Raw genomic sequence first — 20,695 nt, 5'->3', positions numbered from 1 at the left:
AATTTTAAGGAATGATTCAGAGACCATGTGATGATATTAATGCTAATATGTTTAATTGAAATTAATTGTTGGTTTATATGGGAACAAACTAACTTTTTTGCACTATGGAAACTGGAGAAATTTCTGTTTTTATTCCATTATATTTGTATGTCAATTTGAATATTTTAGAATTTAGAAAAATGAATGAGACTACTTAAATATACCAGTTGAAGGAACATTATAATACCAACATTTCTTTTTCATCAGGTAGAAGAACCTGAAAAATCAACCTCATTGTGTGTTGTGACTCAGCAAATTTCTGTCTCTGAGGTTATTGTGCCTGAAAACCAGGAAGGAGGAAGCACCAATATTGCTATGTGGAAGAAAGAAGATGATTACCTGCAAGCTTTATCTAATCAATATTGCCTGGAAAAATATCAGGATCAATATGAATTTATGTGTGAGTAGTCTCAAAGCGAGATGCATTAAGACAATGTAACTGCTTGATATGATACAGCCTTTCAAAGAAGATAATTCAGAGTGTTGCTAACCTATAACTCAGTAGCTCAAGGGTGAGGAGTTTATGATCTTTGTTCTGACCAAGACTTCCTGAGACAGTAACAATCACATGCTTAGTCCCAAAAACCCTCTTTTTATTTCAACAGCTGTGAATTACGTTCATTCACAGCCTGTAATGAGTCCCAAGCAGTTTGTGAATAGTCCGACAGAAGTCTGCCACAGTCTTTCGGGATAAGGCTGATAAGCATCCACCTTTATCTCCTTTGAAACACTGACAAATACCTAATTGCCAATTAGCTTTGAAAGGCCAAACGGAGCACAAAGTCAAAACGGATCTTCAGAGTTTAAACCAACCAGAACGAACAAAGTTGCTTCCTGCAAAGGCTCATGTCCCTTTGCTCCACCTTTATGTCTTATGGGAGGGGCCAGTCACCTCCAAGCCTTACTTGCCCCTCTTGTCTTAACTGTTCTTGCCTTCTGGCAGCTCTGCACATGCGTGCACTGGGAACAGACTTCCCCTGTTCCTCTGCCTCGCTGATGTCAGACTCTGGAGGCTCTGGAGTCAGCACATAACTCCCAGATGGCCCTGGCCCATCTCTGCCTCCCATGCAGAGCCCTCGTCCGAGCCTTCCCCAGACTCCAGGACTGGCCCATGTTCCTCCCCAGCCTCCTCACTGTCCGACTTCGCTGCCAGCTTCGCAGGCTGCCGGCAGACCACAACAATCTTTAGCTCATGGGTATACAAACATTTTGGCTTGCCTGATCTGCATTGAGTGAAGAGTGAATTTGTCTTGGGCCACATATAAAATACATAACATAGTATCACTAAAAAAAAAATCTCATAATAGTATTGAATGTTTACAATCTTGTGGGGCCGCATAACTAGCTGTTCAGGACTTCATGCTGCCCGTGGTTGGTCACATTTGCTGTAGATGTTCTACATCAGTTGACCACTTTGTTTAGCCTAGGGAGAGTGAGTTTTTAAAATATTTTTTTTAATTCTAATTTGATTTAATTCTAAAGGTTGCAAGAAAAGAGAGGCTCAGTAATAAGTCAAGATTTAACATGCTTCTTTTTTCATTGTACGGCCACTACAGTACGTAAAACTTTGGTGCATGATCTGTAAGTATTTTAGGGCCTGCAAAAATGTACAACTCTCTTAATCTCTGACTAAGGTTATGCAGAGCTGAATGTTATGCGAAATGTACCTATTCTGGATGTTTTCCTGGAGGTTAATTATCCACTCTGGAAGATCCATGTAATGCTCCAAACATAGTCCACCCCAAATTTTGTCTGGGACATTTTAACTTGCTGCTGGTTTAAGTTTAACTTCTGGGGATGATCCAGAAGAGAAAAGGGTCAATCCTTGAAAATTTGGGGTATCCCTGTCTGACTGTTGTTATGACTACCTCATACTAATATATTTAATAACATGTTGAAGATCACATATTGTCCCCTTTACTGTAAAACTTTGGGAAATTGTTTTTCGTAGTAATTTTGAACTCTAAATAAAAATACTTCCGTTGTGTAGAAATGGCAAATCTCCATTCTTGTAGCTTCACGGGTCACCTGAGTTTCATAATTCAGGCACTAGAAATTGTTATCCAGAATTCCTAGGCATAGATATATATGTATTATGTACTAAGGCAATTTTTTTTATTGGTGGTTAAAGCATGTGCTAAATTATGTTTATGTGTACCTTCCCCCCCAATTAATAATCTAATTTACTGTAAATCTTTTCACTCTGGCATTAATGATTCCATTCAGTTTTCAACTTTTTGAACAGCATTTTATAAATACTTCCATTGCTTTATGGTTGTTATCTATATACTAAATAGATGGTGAGTGCAAACTACAGATCGTTGCATATTGATTGTTCGATTTATTGTATTTTACTTTTCGATAATCTTTAAAAATAATGTTTCACCTTACAAATTTTTGTTTTACCTGTTATGCAGCCGAGCTTCCAGTTTCCCATCTCTTACATCACATGATCCCCAGATCCTACACTTTCCCTGTGGATCCCTCAAAACAATCTGCAACAGATGAAACAGCTGTACAACTAAGTGAGCTCTTATCACTTCCAGTACTGATGAAACGGTCAATCACTACCCCCTTAGTTTCTCAGTAAGTAGTATTGGAACTATTAAATCAATACATAAGAGTACTTTGTTCTGCTGTTCATATGGTTTTGTTAAGGACAAACAAATTATCATCTCCCCTCCTTTTATTGAGTCAATAGTATAGACAATTTAGTGATTACTGCAGAAAGAATGTATATCATATCATATATCATATACTGTATTTTTCGGAGTATAAGACGTACCTTTTTACCCCCCAAAAGGGGGTGAAAATTTATGTGCGTCTTATACACCGAATGTAGCCCTGCCCACCCACTGACCCCCATCCTTTGGCCTGTGCCTCGCAGCACTTAACTTCTTGCAAGCAAACAGCAAGAAAAAACAGCCCCTTTCAGCTTCAGCATAGTTTAATTAGCACAAGTTGATTAGATCGGCCTCCCGACTCTCAGCTGTTTTGTGCAGGGCTCTTCTGCTTCTGCAGAGTGCTGTAGAGTGCCCTGCAGAGTGCTGGAGCAGATTTTTTTTCCCTAGCTAAAAAACGAAACTGAAAGTAAAGCAAGGTCTTTGCTGCAACGTGACAAAATGAGGCAGAGAGAGATTTCTTTTTCTTTTTCCTCACCAAAAAAGGTAGGTGCAAACAATGGGAAATTTAGGGCAGAAGAGGAGAGTTCAAGATTTTAAAACACAAAAGAAAAAAAGCTATTTTTAACTAGGGAATTGTAATAATTGAGATACTATTAATTGTATATTGTGTTAAAAGCAGAAATGGTTAAGTTGTGGTTTGGAGGAATATATGGGGGAAATTATTTGGTTTATTATTATTGGTAAATATAATTAATTGATTTGTAAGAAATTGGATTGCATGGAAATAATTGGAATATTCATGTTAATATTGATTAATATACAAAAAAGATAGTTATATAATTGATTTATATTAAAATGTTGAATTTGTATTAAACAATTGTAATATTACATAATTAACCAATGTGAGGATGGATATAAAAATAGATGACAATGGGAAGGGGTATAATATAGAATAGAAGGGAAAAATTGAATTTGATTAAGATTAGAGATGAGGATGAAGGGTAATATTGGTTTTTTTAAAAAAAAAGATGAGGAATAAATATGGCAAAAAGGAAATATAGGAATTGTAAATTTAATTGAAATGACTAAACATTGTTTAAATTTGTGAACCAGCCAAATATTCTGTTCAAAGAAAATACATTGTATGTTTGTATGTGTGTTTGTCTAAAAAATAAAAAAACCCTTTTTTAAAAAAAAACAACCAAAAAAGGTAAGTGTGTCTTATACTCCGGTGCGTCTTATACTCCAAAAAATACGGTAATAACTTGTATTAGATCTATAAATGTCATAGCATATTTCCTCTTCAGTCTTTTCTTCATTAGGCCAAAGCAATTATATACAACTATGAAGAAGAGTTAGGGTGAAAAACAAGGTGTATTTAAAAGGAACTTTTTATTTTCAACACACATGGTACATCCTTACTTGAAAAGCAACCAAAGGATGTTTGAACTATTCTAGTAAGTTCTTTTGTAGAAACTAATCATTAATTCTGTATACAGGATCAAAAGGGTCATTTTTTAAAATATACTTCACAGCTTGATTTATGATTCAGTTCATTTTATCTTAATCTAGCTTATCATGGTTTTGTTTCTTTCCTTTTATAATGAGCAGAGAATTTTAATTATTCTACATTTTAAAATTTGGATCATCTATTTCTTTTTTCTAGTGTTTCCCTTGTGAACAAAGCCATTGTGGATTATTATTTTGTGGAATTGAATGTTGAGAAACATTTTGAAGCATTGAGGCATTTTTTGTTAATGGAAGATGGAGAATTTGCTCAATCACTCAGCGATTTGCTTTTTGAAAAGGTATTGAATTATATCTATTTGCCAAGATGTAAACCGATGATAGGTCAGAAAATAGCCATTTCATGATTGTGTTTCCAATAATGGTCAAGAGCAAACAGCCACTCTTGGAACTTTGCATTATAGGAAACTCTAGCACAAGGAGATTTTCTGGTAATAAACAGCATGCTTAACTTCTGCTTACATCCTGCCCAGTGAACTCTCAGCCTCTAATATGCTATTTTCTCATTCAAGCTGGGATCAGGACAGACACCTGGTGAACTTCTGAATCCATTAGTCCTCAATTCCATCTTGAATAAGGCACTTCAGTACAGTCTTCATGGAGACAGTCACTTGGCTTCTAACCTCTCTTTTGCACTGAAATACCTCCCAGACATGTTCAAACCCAATGCTCCTGATGCCCTAACCTGTTTGGAACTACGATACAAGGTGAGATGCCCATGGAACTTTTCAGCTTAAAGCAGGGGTCCCCAACCTGATCCACTGGAACGCAGCATGCCAGAAACTGGACTACAGAAACAAGTGAATCCTTATCTGAGGGATGCAGGCAGCATACAAAACCATGCCCCCTCTGGTCCATGGAAAAATTTCTCTCCACGGAACCGGTCCCTGGTGTCCAAAAGGTTGGGGGCCACTGTTCTAAAGCCATGATTGATTTATTAGAATAATTGATTTTGAATATTTCCTGATACTATTTATAAATGCATACTTGTGTTGTTTATAAACTTTTATCTCAAAAGGTTGCAAAATATCAATTCGTATGCAGTGAGAATTATTTTCTTTTTCTTTTAGGTTGACTGGCCCTTAAATATTGTAATTACTGAAAACTGTATGAATAAATATAACAAGATATTCTCCTTCCTGCTACAGCTGAAACATATGGTATGGACTCTTAAAGATGTCTGGTTCCACTTAAAGCGAACTGGTAAGACTGATTTGTGTACTTCTGCCAAATATTTCTTTTTTTCCCATTAAAGTATTTTGCAATTTTGCATTCTAGTGATCATGTAATATTTTATTCAACATTATTACATTTTAGCAGTAAGTCATTAACCTTAAATTATATTTATCCTTTTTTCTTTTAAATTTGGCTTCTAAAATACTGTTTCTCATTTTTAAATAAATAACTGGATTTTCAGACCCTGTGATTGAATGATTAAATGTAATATTTGTTTTTCAGCATTAGTAAAACATGCATCGAACTCCGTCCAGTTTCGACAACTGCAGCTTTATAAGCATGAAATGCAGCATTTCGTTAAAGTTATTCAAGGTTATATTGCCAATCAGATTTTGCATGTCACTTGGTGTGAATTTGGGAATAAATTGTCTTCTGTAGGGAATTTGGAAGAAATTTACAGAACACATGCAGACTATCTCAACAAAGCAATCTTTCGGTAAGGAAGATGTATAACTTGTCTGCTTATGTTGATCAGTAGTGTTCATAGGTGTAAAAGGTTGGATAAACATGGATTTCCATTATACTGACTTGGTTTGGGTTTACTTCTACTATAATGTAGCAGAACAGATGCATTGTGCATTGATGGACCACAGAAAGTATTTGCTTGCATTGCATTGCAGGAATGAAGAGAATCTTATACAGTACTTCAACTAGCAGAAATTATTCCTTTAAGATTGTTAAAAAAATCAGTCTGTGTATGTTCTGAGGAGCAATCTGGACTGTAGCCACCCTAGTACAGAACCACTTGTGGCTTCTCTTGGAAGTTTTTATAAATTTATACTTTGTTTGAATCCTAGAGCCTGTTACATGATTGATTGATTACAATAATTTATATACTTTTAGGATAATAGGTCTCCCAAAATGGCTAATAGTAAATGATAAATAAAAACAAGTATAGTTAGGATCTTTTGCACAAATGATTTCTTTCCTCAATCCTCTTTGTAACTGATTCCTTACGGTAATGATGACTCTATGCAGAGCAGGGACGAGTCAAGATTCATGTCAACCCTTTAAGGCTGTCCAGGGTCACAAGAGAATTCACCCAAATTTGACTGCCAAACCTCTGGAAATGACCCAGGCCTTCTCTGGTTCACAAAAGCAAAATTATTTTCCAGATATTGAAAATATTTACAAAATGTAAATCAGGGGTGTCAAACTCACGTCATCATGTGATGTATTGTGACTTTCCTCTTTGCTAAAATGGGGGTGGGCGTGGCCAGCACGTGACTCATCCGGGCCGCAGGCCGTGAGTTTGACACCCTGATGTAAATCAATTACACTCTTACTATTTTTTATTTGTTAAAAATTTGGAGGTTTTCATGAACAAAAGGTTAGTATCTAATGGGGCTAGTATACTTTTTTACATGATTCAATAATAAATACTCGTGACTCAATCAATTTTAATTCTGAATATGGTAAAAGATAAATATCTACAAAAGCTTCTTTTGGGCTCTCTAATTTTTAAAAGTGGGAAAGGGTTCTGAGAACAAGATGTTTAAGAAGCAATGAGCCAGTTTGTTTCTTTTTAATATTTTCTGTGTTTCCAGACTTAAAGCATGTTCTTATAACTGTTGATACATAGTTTTAAAATCTATTACAAAGTTAGAGGGATTGCATTGCTGCCTGTCAGTTAATTTCACATTGGTATATGTTTAAAATATATCTTTGCTTTTTTCTTGACAGGGGATTATTGACGGAAAAGGCAGCCCCTGTGATGAATATAATTCACAGCATCTTTAGCCTCATTTTAAAGTTCCGTAGCCAGTTAATCTCTCAGTCATGGAATTTTGATAGCAGCAAACATGTGGCTGTTCACCCTAACTTTGGATTAATGCAGCAGTCCTATAACACATTCAAATATTACTCTCATTTTCTGTTCAACGGTAAGACTTGCCATGCAATTTTTCTCTAATGTTAATCTGAAAATCAAAATGAAACTCAAGCACAGCATAATTGACTAATCTATTTAAGATTACATTAAAGACTAATTAATTTATCAGTTTTCTTAGAGCAAACCTTCAGGGATGTGATAACATATTCTGTATTTTAAGGTGTAGAAGAAAAACTCACTTGCACTTCATTTCATATTAAATTAAAGCATCATTTAGTATCAAGATGGTGAAACCTCCGTGAAGTCAGCTGTGCTTCTGCAGTCTGCAATATCCTGTCCACTTTATCTTGCTATGTCAGGTTGTAACAGTTTGCATAAAGAGGGCAGATGGCAATAACACTATCTCTCTTTCCATAGTCCTCTGTAATTGTGTGGTTCCTTACAATAAATATGCAGCAGGTTCACCCTGCCCTCACCCCCAAATTAAGGATCATCTTTTGCACAGCACGTATTTTTTCCTTCAGGCCTACATTCACCCCCTAATTTTAAGCCTTATTTCCTTTCCCTTTTTATTCAGAATTTAAGTCCCACTGTTTACAGCTGTTTTATAAGGAAAGCCAGCTAATTATTGCTATGCTTACCAATGTACTTGATAGCATCCCTCTTTATGCAGGATATCTAAAACACTCTTAGCGGAGCAGGATGCTGGACAAGATTCTCTGCAATTAAATGAAACTGCTGGGAGAAATAATGAGAGTTTAGGATTTGATATGCATCATCCAATTGATGCTCATGATTGCAAGGATTCATTCCAGGGCCATTTTGCTTTTTCCAATAAGAACATTTGGAAGAGACCCAGTAACATTTCTCTTGCCGTAAGCTGTTTCTGTGAAGAGGCAGATTCAATTGATCAATTGGCTTTTCTAAGTTTTCCCTTTTTCCCCCCTTTCCCTGCAGTAGTAACAAAGCTTATCAACAGAGGATACCAGCCTCACCTGGAAGATTTCTTACTACGAATTAACTTCAACAACTATTACAAAGATAATTGAGCCTTTAGAATAGACTAACTGCTCTGTATATTATAAAGGAACCCAGGCCATTTGAAAGCCGCTGACCTCAGAAGCTTTGAAGAGTTTCCACTGAATGAAAACAGTGACAGAGTAGAATGGTTCCATTGATACAGCAAGATGCTCCATTTTCTTCACGTAGCATGGCACTGGTTCATACTGTCTTCTCACGGAAGCATGTTTCCCATGTTGGTGTGATATATCAAAGTGTGCATAAATGTAAATTTGTTAATGTGTAAATTCTTCCTTTAGCATTGTAAAAGCTGCTCATGTAAATGTGTAATAAAAAGCAAAGCATAAATTTATTATTTTGTAATCAATATGCAGATGTTCAGAGTAAAAAAAAACCCTTCCTGACAATTACCTCTTTGTGGATAAATTTAATATGTACACAATCCAGAATGTTTAATTATGTTGTAATGGCCTATAATTGTAGATACTGTGAAGATTTTTTTAAAGAGATCTAATTAATCATTTCCCAATATAGCTCCTATACTCCTCACATTTCCCTCAGTGTTCTTATTGTATCCTTTATTATTTTTTAATTAGCATCAAGGCACACGAGAAGACATCCAGGGTCAATGGGATTTGGGCAAGCATATAAATTTTACTGTGTATTGCTTTGCAATGGGAGGGAGGGAGGAAATGCGAGGGATAGGAGAGAGATGACAGAGTGGTGCTGGATGCAAAAGTGTGTTATATTGCTTTAGTCCTTGACAAGTTGACTAGTATATTGCCAAAGCTTCTAAGTTTACCTTATTCCATTGCACTTTGTAGGCTCAAGTATGTAGGTTATGTAGGTGTTGCATTCAGATTCTTTGCAACCTTACTTTGTACTTTTATAGGACAATTCTGAATGTGTTAATGGGCACCAAGAAGGTAGAAATACTTGTTTAAGCAATGTAAAGGTTCTTTGCTGTCCAAAGACAAATTCTGCCCTTTTCCAAAAATTCTTGCACTAGTTGGGATGTGTTATTTCACTGTAGTTGCTCCTTGTCTAGTTGCTTTCAAGATCCAGGCAGGACTTCTCACCAGGATATGCTGCTCACCATAGTTTGTAGCCATGGCAGTTAACTGAAAGTCCTCTTCTCCACTTACAATAGCTATCAATCTCCAGACATAGCCTCTGATTCCCTAGTTTGCTTATCACCTTCCCTCCTCTACTGTCTCCTATACCTCTGTCTTAGCATTTGCTTTGTAAGCCAAGGGCCTGGGAGAGGTGAGGCTGCTTCTGGACTACACATCCTTGAAAAACCTAGAGGTGCAACTAATCACAGTCGCATCACCATCTTGGATGTTTATGAGTAAATGTATAAGGGAAGTAGAGCTGGCATGCATTTCTGTCTAAATGCAGCTGCTTTTCCAAAGTGGACGGCAATCCCACCATTACTCCTTCACAAACATATCTTTAAGTCAAAGATATTTCAGTTCCTAGGACAACACTAAAAACAAAAATCTGGGATCAACTTACTATAGCGCCATCCAAAAACAAGAAATTAGTTGCATGTAACAATTTCAAACATTTTACTTCTTATTTTTCTTATCCTAAAAAATGGACATTTGCTATAAACATCAAATTCATTTATTTTCAATTAATATAGCTCATGGTGACAGCTTGCAAATTTTATGCACTATGATGAAAATCATAACACTCATTCAAAATACTTAAATCATGATAACATTCACATGGTGTATTTTTATTGTCTTGCCAAAAACCCTGAAACTCAGAGCCAATAAAATTAATTTTTTCACATCATTTGTCCTATTTTGTTTTATTTAAACAAGTACCAAAAGACCTAAAAACATAAGCCCTTTTAATAGTATAACTTAGTGACTTAGTAGTAGTTATAGTATGATTTAAAGTCTTATTAATATCTCAGTACAGGTAGTCCTTAACTTAAACCAGTTGGTTAGCGACTATTCAAAGACGGATCCACAAAAGGAGACTTACAACCTGGATCTGAAGTTCGGACAGTTGCCCCAACCTTACTGTCATATGACCCCACATTTGAGCACTCGAAGTATATACACTGTGCTCAAATATACTGGTGCATTTACACCTGCTTGCAGCATCCCACAGTCACTTGACTGCATTTTATGACAGTTTTGCCCAAAACTGGAGTTTCTGGATTTCAGCAAAACCATGGCATTAATGAACAATGGGCTTGCTTAGCAACCACGGCATTTGCTTACCAACTATGGTGTTTGCTAAGAAAAGATCATAAAATCAGGTTGGTCCTATGACTGACCCGTTTTACAACCGTCATAATTTACAACCATAATAGGCAGGCTCCATTACAGTGGTAACTCAAGGACCACCTGTAGTCTAGATTTTTATTTTTCAGAATTTCCCTTATCTACTATTTGTCAACTTATCAACAGAAGCAAGAATTCATTATTAATGCAAAAAGAGCATATCTTTTATGTTCATCACATCCCAGCACCAAATCAATGAAAACATGACAAAATGTCTTCTAACTAGCCATTGCCACCCACCCACTGAGACACATATTCTTCAGTAAGAGATGTTTTCATCCAGTTACTTTGTTGAACAATCTTCAACTGAAATATATGCTGAATGCTATAGTCAAATGTAATCAAAATATAACTGGGCAATTAAACCCCCGACAGCAAAAAGTGAAAAAATGGAAGTCTCTCCTGAGGTAGCAAATTTGAAACACAAAAAATATGCAACCTACACAAAATGCAACATTGGAATGCGGAAGGCTCGTTCAAAATCAGTAATTTATATTTTTACCTATTACAGCAATATTGTTTAAAGATGTCACTCTGAGGCTATATTCCTTAAATTAGGGTGCTAATGAATCACCCCTTAAGGACCCTTTGATACCCTTAAGGAGTAACAAAGCTAAATTTAGTTTGTTCATCTATTCAACAAGTCATTGGTGCTATTAACTTAGAAAATCTGTTTTGGGGGGAGTAAAGTGTTAAGTATTCCTCATTCAGTGAACTGCATGCAGAGACCCAGAAAGCAGGATACAGCCTTGAACCAAAAAGAAAAATATAATTTGCTGTATGGTTCCTAATTCACAAGGAAGTGGAGACAGTGACTCAAGTTTCTGGATGTACATCCATTTATATATAGATTATCTTCAACTCCATGTAAAGTAGTTGTTGAAAATATTTGTCTGAATTTTACCTATTTGCTTTTTTACAGTGTGCAGTTTTACTATTTCCCTAAAGCCCAGTGATAATATTTTCATGATCAAGTCACAGAGGTTCACAATAAATGAACAATCTGCTTAAGTCAAATACATCTTTAAAATAAAAGAAACTCGCTTCCCAATGAAAGAATCAAAATATCCCTGCATAAGTAAAAATTAAAAACATAGCTTTGAAGTACTAGTAGTTCGTTTTCAGACAAAAATACATCCAGCATCTGGTTTTATATTTTTGTCTTCATATATTTCATTTGGATGTTCACCAGCTAGTATGCATAAAAATAAAATAGCATTTCCTGCTCAAGAAAGAAGATAAAACTTCAATCTACCGAGTTCCCTGGCATATGATATTAAGTGGGTGCCCGGAGAACTGATTGTCACATCTGATAAAATAAATGTGGCTCGGGTGAGACAGGAAAACACCCAAATGGTCTGTTCAGACTTAATAGCACTTCTACAGCACCTTGCTACTTTTTCCACTCCCAAGAGCTTTGCAACCTCTTTGTGGAAAACTTTAGCAAGGCAGTTACGAAGATCATGTCACACAGAGCTCAGATGCCCAAAGGGGAGGCTTGCTGCTATATGGAATTTTTTCCTGGGTTCCTGAGCTACAGGTAGCAACAGCAGAAGCAGCTGCCATCACACTTTCTTCCTCCTCCCTCTCCTCCGATACCTCCAGGAAGCATTCTGAATCTTCATATGGCCTTTCTAGGAGTTTCAAGACTCTTCTCACCTGTAGAGAAAGGAAAGGAAAACAAGGCAGCAATACAGGAATGTTCTTAATAGTGTCCTCTAGATCTGGAGCCCCCACCCCACTCCTGCACATCTCACAAGAATCTGATTGGTTTTATTTCTTTTTGTGGGAAATCTAGAATGATTTTTCTTGACCCTAGACTTGGGTAATGGGGATTAGCAGTTGTTCAATTTTATTCTTGCTTGGTTTTAACTACCGATACGTCACCCAGAATTCCTGTGATGAGATGGGTGGGCAAAGAAAATAACATATAAATATGGGGAAAACTGTTTACCTCTAGAAAGTCACCATTTTCTGCTACTTCAATAGCCTTTTGAGCAATGTAATTCCTCAATATATATTTTGGATTGCTGGCATTCATAATTTTCAGACGCTCATCATACCACGTGTCAGTATTGCTAATGTGTTCCATTTCTTTTTCCAGCCTAACTCTGAAAGCAGAATAAAAGCGAGTGCCTAGATCAATACAGTTTCTTAAATCTCTGAAATGATTCATTTAAAAGAGACTGTTCAATAAGACACTAATTTGAATATATTTTAAAAATACATAATTCACGTTAAATCTCATACTGCTTAGCTAAGTATATAATATTAACAAATGAAAAACTAGAAGTTATGTAATAACATTAGACTCAAACATTCATCTGCATTTCACGGGACAATGATTGAATTATTAGCTGATTTATAAATATATATCTCAACAAAAGGAAACAAAGGCACTAAAGCAAAGAGAATGTAAATAACCTCACCTGTAATTCTGCAGCCAATTTTTCCAGGTTTTTTTATTTCTATTGACTAAATTGGAGGCTGTTAATTGCTGCAGCTTAGAGAACTGTTCTATTCGTTCCAGTTCCTTATTGATATTAGACTTTGTCCCAAATAAGGCAAAGAGTTGTGGGTTAGATTGTGCTAACATCAGCATCATAGAAAGTTGTCTAGAAAAAAAAACCACTTATCAATTCCATATAACCTATTATTAGTCATTATACTTGTCAAGAGTTCTTTCTTATCCTTCTAAAGCAGTGTTTCTCAAATTTAATGACTAAGACATGTGAACTTAAATCCCAGAATTCCTCAGACAGAATGCTGCCTGAGGAAATCTGGAAGTTAAAGTCCACAGGTATTAAAGTCAAGAAGTTTGAAAAATACTGTTTTAAAGGCAGTTTAAAAGTGGGCAGACTTAGGTTTTCATATATCATCTGTGCTTTTAACTCTATAACAAAACAGGCAGTGTCATTTCAGGCTTTTCTCCCAAAGATCCTTAAAATACAACAGGCAGTTTCCATCCTGAATGGAACCACAAAGCAGATTTTGCTTGTTATCCTCCTTGTATTGATTATTCTATTCCCTTCTCCCCTTGAACTACATGTATATTCCAGCCAGAAAAGGGGGGTGGGGTGAAATTTACAGGCTGCCTGACTCCCAATTTCTCCAGGTATCTTACACTTTTAAAGTGAAGAATAATTATAATTGAGGAAAAAAGGTCATATATAGCCAGAAAAATTATGCTGCACACATCAAAAGGGTCAGAACTATCAGTTTTCAACAACTTCCAAAATACCACTGGGGGAGAGCTGTATGGATCTCTGGAAAGATACTGTTCTGGAGGGCATCTCTGAATTAATTGTCTAATTCGTCTTTCTGTTTTCCCTTCTCTATTGGTCTTTCACTTACAGCAATTCCTTAATCCTGATATGTGTAACAAAAAATGGAGATCTAGTGGCAGAGCTATTCCATCACATCCCTGTACATGCATAGAAAAGGGCATGTTTCATTATAAATTTGTAATATTATAATATTTTATAATTTGTAATATTATAAATGTGTAATTCTTAGGTCCAAGAATCCCTGGAGTTACAGTAAATGGTATGTTGAGCCTTATTTCTGTAAGATGGGTGGTTAGTAGGCAAACCACAGAGTCTGTTCATTTCACCTCATAATTACTTCTAGCAGCTAATAGCTTAAAATCTCGAGTTTAATTTAAATATAGAAGAAAATGTTATTTCAGCCCCCTAGCCAGAGGTATAAGAACATCGTACAGCAACGTTGAACTTTAGTAGTCAATCTACATATTTTAACTATTCCATAGCTATATTTTAATATATAAAATTTAATTTGTCAGCAATTATTCTCTCATAAAAACGGACACAGCATCGTTTGCTCTCACAGCACGGTCTCATGGCTCAATATACCTGGGATCCATCTGAGGCTTATAGGCAACCTTCAGTTCCTCCAAAGATGCACATTGCTTTGAGATCTTATCCAGAAACTCTTCTAGGTTTAAAGGATCAAAATCCACAGGGAAGGAGTTAAACAAGCGGAAAGTATTTGTAAAATCTGCACCTACAGAGCAGATTAAACAAGAATGTTAATTTCAGCCATATAAGAAAGTTTCTGCTTTTTCTTTCAGCTTTCTGTAACGGAATTCCAAGTATTTTTACAATTGTAATATTTTTAATATATCATAACTATCCAAATGTTTGAATTTGTTTTTAGTATTCTTAAAATGATTCATACTCACCTGTGATATGCATAGTCTCCAAGAGATCAGAGACCAGCTTATTATCTTCATCTAGCTGAAGCTGAATTAAACCTAGTTTCCTTCTCATGATTTGCAAATAATGCTTTTCAAATTCTGCATCGTATTCCTCCTCCAGAATGGGCATGCTGATTTCCAGTGGAAGTTCTGGAACTAAGGCTTCAGCAAATTTGGTTAGATTCCACTTACAAATCTCTGGTTGCTTATTATAAGCATATCGTCCTGTGTTATCAGATCCATTGCAAATATGTTCCGGATCATATCTAGAAAAGATACAAGATATAAAATGATACAGGATAAATATTTAAGTGATACAGATACATGGCACAGAATCATTAAATACTGCAGGAAGCACTTTGATATTTGAAGATAACATGCATCATTTTCTAAGATGAGTTAATCACATCTAACACAGGTACAAACACAAAGTTACAAACAACAGGTAAAGATGGGGAAAAATCAGAGTATATAAGCTGCCATCACATTCATTTTAAACACTGTATCATCATATTCATCCAGATAGCATTGCTATTCTAAACAACAATTTCAACAATACTTATATATCATATAATCTTTGAGTATGGTCCACCACTAGGGACAAGATCTTTTTGTAGCTCATCTCTTTCCAACTTGAACTGGGTCTAGGACCACTTGCTGTGGCCAACTCACTATGGCCAACTCATCACAGCCAACGTGCCACAGACAATTCATTGTGGAACAACTCTCCATGGCCAGCACACTGCAGGACAAGAGTTACACTAATACTGAAGAAATTGTGGAGTAGAATCATTAAAGAAAGGTTGCTAAAGGAGGGACAAAATGAAATGTGAATGACAAAAATGACAATACATTTTTAATTATTTTAACTAATTAAACTGAATTGTTGAATTGTCCCATGGCACGTTGTTCCGCAGTGAGTTGGCCATGGTGGGTTGCCACGTGGTGGGTTGGCCACAGCACGTTGGCTGTGGTAAGTTGGCCATGGCAAGTTGTAGGAGGTTAGTCTCATCTCTCCATCTTATCTGAATGAGACTTCTATATGCAAAATTAATCATTTTGTACTAGCTCCACAATTACTTAAACAAACTGCATGGCAAGAAGACAATTTATCTGAAATAATAATTCAACATGCTTCAGTACTGGAATTAAATTATTGACCAAAATTGCAAGGGAGTATCAATACATTGTAAGCACCCGAGCTACACTAACCTGTCCATAAATCCAAAAGGTCCATAGTCAATTGTAAGTCCAAGTACACTCATATTATCTGTGTTGAGCACACCATGACAAAATCCAACACACTGCCATTCAGCAACCATCCTGGCTGTCCGCCTTGATACCTTAAAATATATACCAATTAATTGTCAAGATCTTTTAATCTACAAATTGTATTTTAGAAGACAAGAACTGTGAAGAACTGTGTTGTAATAGTTTTCTATTCTAGAATTCATACAATTTTAGATTTCAGTATCTAATACAGCTTTTAATTTGGAAGATACTCATCATATAAGCATCGGAGTAGAAAATGGGACAGTGGGATCTTAATTTTTCCTGTATATGGAAGTTTAATTTCACTGGCCCTTAAATGATTTGTTTTTTTCGCAGACTGACAAGTACTTCAAAAGTACTTTGGAAAGTCTGAAATTATATAATTAATTATACAAAAAATAAACTCAACATAAATGTGAGTCTCAGGAATCTTCTGCAATAAAAGAAAACACAGTAAACTAATATCTTCATAAAATAACACAATAAATTTAGAGATTGAGAGATTGCATGATGCTATTTAAACAAGCTTGTGAACATGAATTTTCCATTCCGATTCCTACTCAAGGATAAGCAAATGAGAGAAATTAGCCTAAATTAACTATGGCACTAATAACGGGAATATTAAAAAGGCACCCTGAATCCCTTTGAAGGAGAAGTGTAGATTAACAATGAATACTTTAAATTGTCAGCTCTCACCTTACCTCTCGAAAGAAAGCAGCATTCCTCTGAACATTATTGTCAGGGTGTATTTGTAGAATATCTGGATAGAAAGTGCTGATCACATAATCAAGCATTTGAACTCTAATATCATTTCTATCAACACTGGGACCTTTACGTCCTGTAAATTCATCAGATGACTTAAAAATTTCAAATGATCCAAACCTGTTTAAAACAGGAATTGCCAATTACCCCCATCCATTCATAAGGTATTTTGACATTTCAGTAAGATCTTTTTTCTCTGTAACTATTTTTTTAAAAAGCACATTTAACCATAAAATGAAACTAAACTGCTTTCTGATATAATTAATAATAGACTAATATTAATAACTTCTATCTCAGGACCTTGGAAAGGACTTGATAGGTGGATAAAATGTCAAATCCAATCAAAATATCTGACTGACTGTGTGACCAAGCATATTCATCTCTAAATCTGCAGTCATACATATAAATAAAAATAGATAAATAATAATTCAGAAATGAAACTAGTCACTGAGTTGCAAAAATGCATCTTCCAGATATTAGTCTAACAAACAAAAGCTAGTCATACTAGCTTTGTGATCCTAGAAAACACTGAAGCTGAACATTTACAATATATCATGACACTATGCAAAAAAACCTCTGGACCTAATAAGAATTTATCCACATTCTGTCATAAAGAACACCACATTTAATATTACATTCAACTGGAACAATTACCTAAGAAATGTTGGCGCTATTCTGAGTACAATTGTACACTTTTCTTTTTTGGGATTTCCATCATAAAATATATCCCGAATAACTTCTGAATCCGATGTTACACATGTCCCTGCTCTGGTGGTTGGTATTCCGAGATGAAACATGGCTTCACTGCAAAGGAATTCTCTTATGCTTGATCTCAAAACTTTACGACCATCTGCTTGTCTGAAAATAATGAAAATAATATGTGTAAATATAAACGTAGCACATAAGGGCCAGAAATCATCTTACGTTACAGAATCCTTTAAGGCTCAAAAGGAATTTGTTACTTTTGTTATTTGTTATTTTCTAGCTCCAGTATTTCCAACCTAACAAGCATGCCCAAATGGCTTTAGTATAATCCCATCTTGAAACAATAGTAGTGTACTATAAAACTATAAAATGATCATTTCTAACATTTTAAAAACACAAGTGAAAACAGAAAATGGGAGAAAAATATGGGAGAAAAAGGAGTGAAACTTGGCAGATTAGAATCACAGGCCTTCTTTAAAAAATTGGTTTCCATATCACACTATTTTATAAGGTAATTTGTTAACTTTGATGTCGCATCAAATGACAGGTTTATCACTTAATATGACTAAACTCAATTTGGTTGAATGATTTATTTGGTATCCAATGACTAAATAAACCATTATGTTTTAATATTTTATTTGTACATTGCCCAGAATCTCTTTTTGAGGTAAATGAGTGGTTTCTAAGCTAAAAACTGGGAGACCGTGAGCCAGCAGGTTAACTCCATGCCAGTCTCTCTCACTCAGCCCTAAGAAGGAGGCAATGGCCAGCCACTTCCAAAATCTTGCCAAGAAAACAGGGACTTGCAGTGTGTATGTGTTGTGTAGGGAAGGGAAGGGAATATATGCAAATTAAATCTTGCTGCTTTGGGAAAAGAATTCCGAAGTTTGAATGTGAAACAATCACAAACCAGTTGGAGAATTGGGAATAAATCCAGAAGTGGATTTACCTCCATAGAGACACATCGCCATCTAAGCCCAACTTTTGCTTTGTTCAGAAATCTAAATTAAAACATCCCTGAGAGAATAATTGCTTCAACCCGTAATCAGGTTCCATGCGCCTTTTTATTCAGAGTCCAGATAATTGTACCTGACCAAAGGGCCTGGCTGAGACAAGGAACAAAGTCCTATACAGGATCGTAGAACTGGAAGAGATCTCAGAGGTCATCAAGCCCAACCCACCATAGAAAGCGTCCTCACTTATTGCATCTCAGTATGGCATGCTGGTCTGACAGCCGCAGGTAGAAAGACATTACAGAGGGTGGTGAGCATAGCACAAAACATCTTGGGCTGTCCCCTGATACCACTAGATGAGATCACTAGGGCTCGCTGCCTTAGAAGAGTGAGGAAAATCCTCAAGGACAACTCTCAGCCTGGTTACCACTTCTTTACCCTCTTACCATCGGGAAGGAGATACAGAAGCATAGCCAGCCGCACAAACAGGCTGAAGAACAGTTTTTATCCGTGGACTGTCAGACTCCTGAATGAGAAATAACATCATAACGACGTAGTATGATGAACTTGCAGGGCCGGTGCAATGTGTAACATGTTCACACTGGTGCATTAGGACTGGGTGTTTTGTTATTATGATTTATTGGGTTAGGGATTTTTTTGTCTTTACTGTGAGTTATATTGTGTTGTGGGGAGGGAGGGTGCAGTGAAAGAGCTCCTCCAATCTTATTGTACATATGTCATGCACCAGGGGTGCTATTCAGCACGTTCTGACAGGTTCGGGAGAAACGGTAGTGGAAATTTTGAGTAGTTCAGAGAACTGAGTAGTTCAGAGAACCGGCAAGAGAACCAGAGTGGGATGGCAATGGAGATTTTGCAATATCCTTCCACCAGGAGTGGGGAGGGAATGGGGATTTTGCAGTATCCTTCCAGCAGGAGTGGGGTGCGAATGGGGATTTTGCAGTATCCTTCCCCTGGAGTGGGGTGGGAACGGGGATTTTGCAGTATCCTTCCCCCTGGAGTGGGGAGGCAATGGGGATTTTGCAGTATCCTTCCCCCTAGAGTGGGGTGGGAATGGGGATTTTGCAGTATCCTTCCCCCTGGAGTGGGGTGGGAATGGGGATTTTGCAGTATCCTTCCCCTGGAGTGGGGTGGGAATGGGGATTTTTCAGTATCCTTCCCCTGGAGTGGGGTGGGAATGGGGATTTTGCAGTATCCTTCCCCTGGAGTGGGGTGGGAATGGGGATTTTGCAGTATCCTTCCCCTGGAGTGGGGTGGGAACGGGGATTTTGCAGTATCCTTCCCCCTAGAGTGGGGTGGGAATGGGGATTTTGCAGTATCCTTCCCCCTGGAGTGGGGTGGGAATGGGGATTTTGCAGTATCCTTCCCCTGGAGTGGGGTGGGAATGGGGATTTTTCAGTATCCTTCCCCTGGAGTGGGGTGGGAATGGGGATTTTGCAGTATCCTTCCCCTGGAGTGGGGTGGGAACGGGGATTTTGCAGTATCCTTCCCCCTGGAGTGGGGAGGCAATGGGGATTTTGCAGTATCCTTCACCCTGGAGTGGGGAGGGAATGGGGATTTTGCAGTATCCTTCACCCTGGAGTGGGATGGGAATGGGGATTTTGCAGTATCCTCCCCCCCCCCCCGCTACACACCCTCCCTCCCTCCGCGGCCCCTCTTTACCTGGAGAAAGGGGTGAGTCCGGCGCCCTTGAGCTGGATCTCCCAGCGCTCCCCTGGCGGGTTCAACACCTCCCCCAGGTACATGGCGGCGCCGTCGCCCAGCTGCCCCGCGAAGCTGCCGAACTGGTGGCCGCAGTAGCAGTGGGCGGCCGGCTCCGTTCCCGGCAGCAGCCGGTTCCCGCTGAAGCAGAGCGCGGCCTCTTCTTCCTCCTCCGGCGTCTGCGGTTCCTTCAGGCCCAGCAGAGCCAGCGCCGGCCCGGAGGCGGCCACCAGCTTCGGGCACCTCACCGGCGTGGGCCGCACCCGGGAGAAACAGGCGCCCGACACGGACCGAGGGACGTTCTCCTCGCTCGGATCCAGCGGCAGAGCCCGCAGAGCCCGGTTGTCGAAGCGCAAAGCGCTGAGCCACCGCGGGGCCGGCGTCGAAGGCGAGGCGGCCGCCTCCATGCTGACAAGGCGTCTCGCCGCCCACCAGACGGGCCACGACGACCCCAAGCAGCGACGTTTATAGCGCAGAGCGGCGGCCAT

General features: G+C 37.8%; 2 protein-coding genes across 2 annotated transcripts in view; one reads left to right on the top strand and one right to left on the bottom strand.

Moving 5' to 3' along the window:
* TUBGCP6 (tubulin gamma complex component 6) overlaps positions 1 to 10,049 on the top strand; it is a 27,839-nt gene extending 17,790 nt beyond the window's left edge. The window contains exons 18-25 of the mRNA XM_070947948.1: positions 247 to 439; positions 2,457 to 2,625; positions 4,330 to 4,471; positions 4,703 to 4,897; positions 5,261 to 5,393; positions 5,649 to 5,862; positions 7,110 to 7,309; positions 8,215 to 10,049. Coding sequence (XP_070804049.1) covers positions 247 to 439; positions 2,457 to 2,625; positions 4,330 to 4,471; positions 4,703 to 4,897; positions 5,261 to 5,393; positions 5,649 to 5,862; positions 7,110 to 7,309; positions 8,215 to 8,306 — 1,338 coding nt within the window. The 3' untranslated portion in view covers positions 8,307 to 10,049. The remainder of the gene's footprint in view (positions 1 to 246; positions 440 to 2,456; positions 2,626 to 4,329; positions 4,472 to 4,702; positions 4,898 to 5,260; positions 5,394 to 5,648; positions 5,863 to 7,109; positions 7,310 to 8,214) is intronic.
* Positions 9,832 to 20,695, bottom strand: SELENOO (selenoprotein O). The gene is made up of 9 exons (XM_070947950.1): positions 20,169 to 20,695; positions 17,485 to 17,688; positions 16,770 to 16,950; positions 16,009 to 16,139; positions 14,782 to 15,062; positions 14,453 to 14,603; positions 13,010 to 13,195; positions 12,535 to 12,691; positions 9,832 to 12,239 (listed from the first exon to the last, which is right to left on the bottom strand). The coding sequence occupies exons 1-9, from the start codon at positions 20,693 to 20,695 to the stop codon at positions 12,033 to 12,035; spliced, it is 2,025 nt and encodes a 674-aa protein (XP_070804051.1). The 3' UTR covers positions 9,832 to 12,032.

This window comes from Pituophis catenifer, unplaced genomic scaffold (assembly GCF_029215685.1).
Source record: "Pituophis catenifer annectens isolate HBS135680 unplaced genomic scaffold, rPitCat1.0.hap2 SCAF_7, whole genome shotgun sequence".
NCBI classification, from domain to species: Eukaryota; Metazoa; Chordata; class Lepidosauria; order Squamata; family Colubridae; genus Pituophis; species Pituophis catenifer.
Note: the sequence above shows the minus strand (reverse complement) of the source record. Positions and strands in the feature narration are given on the sequence as shown.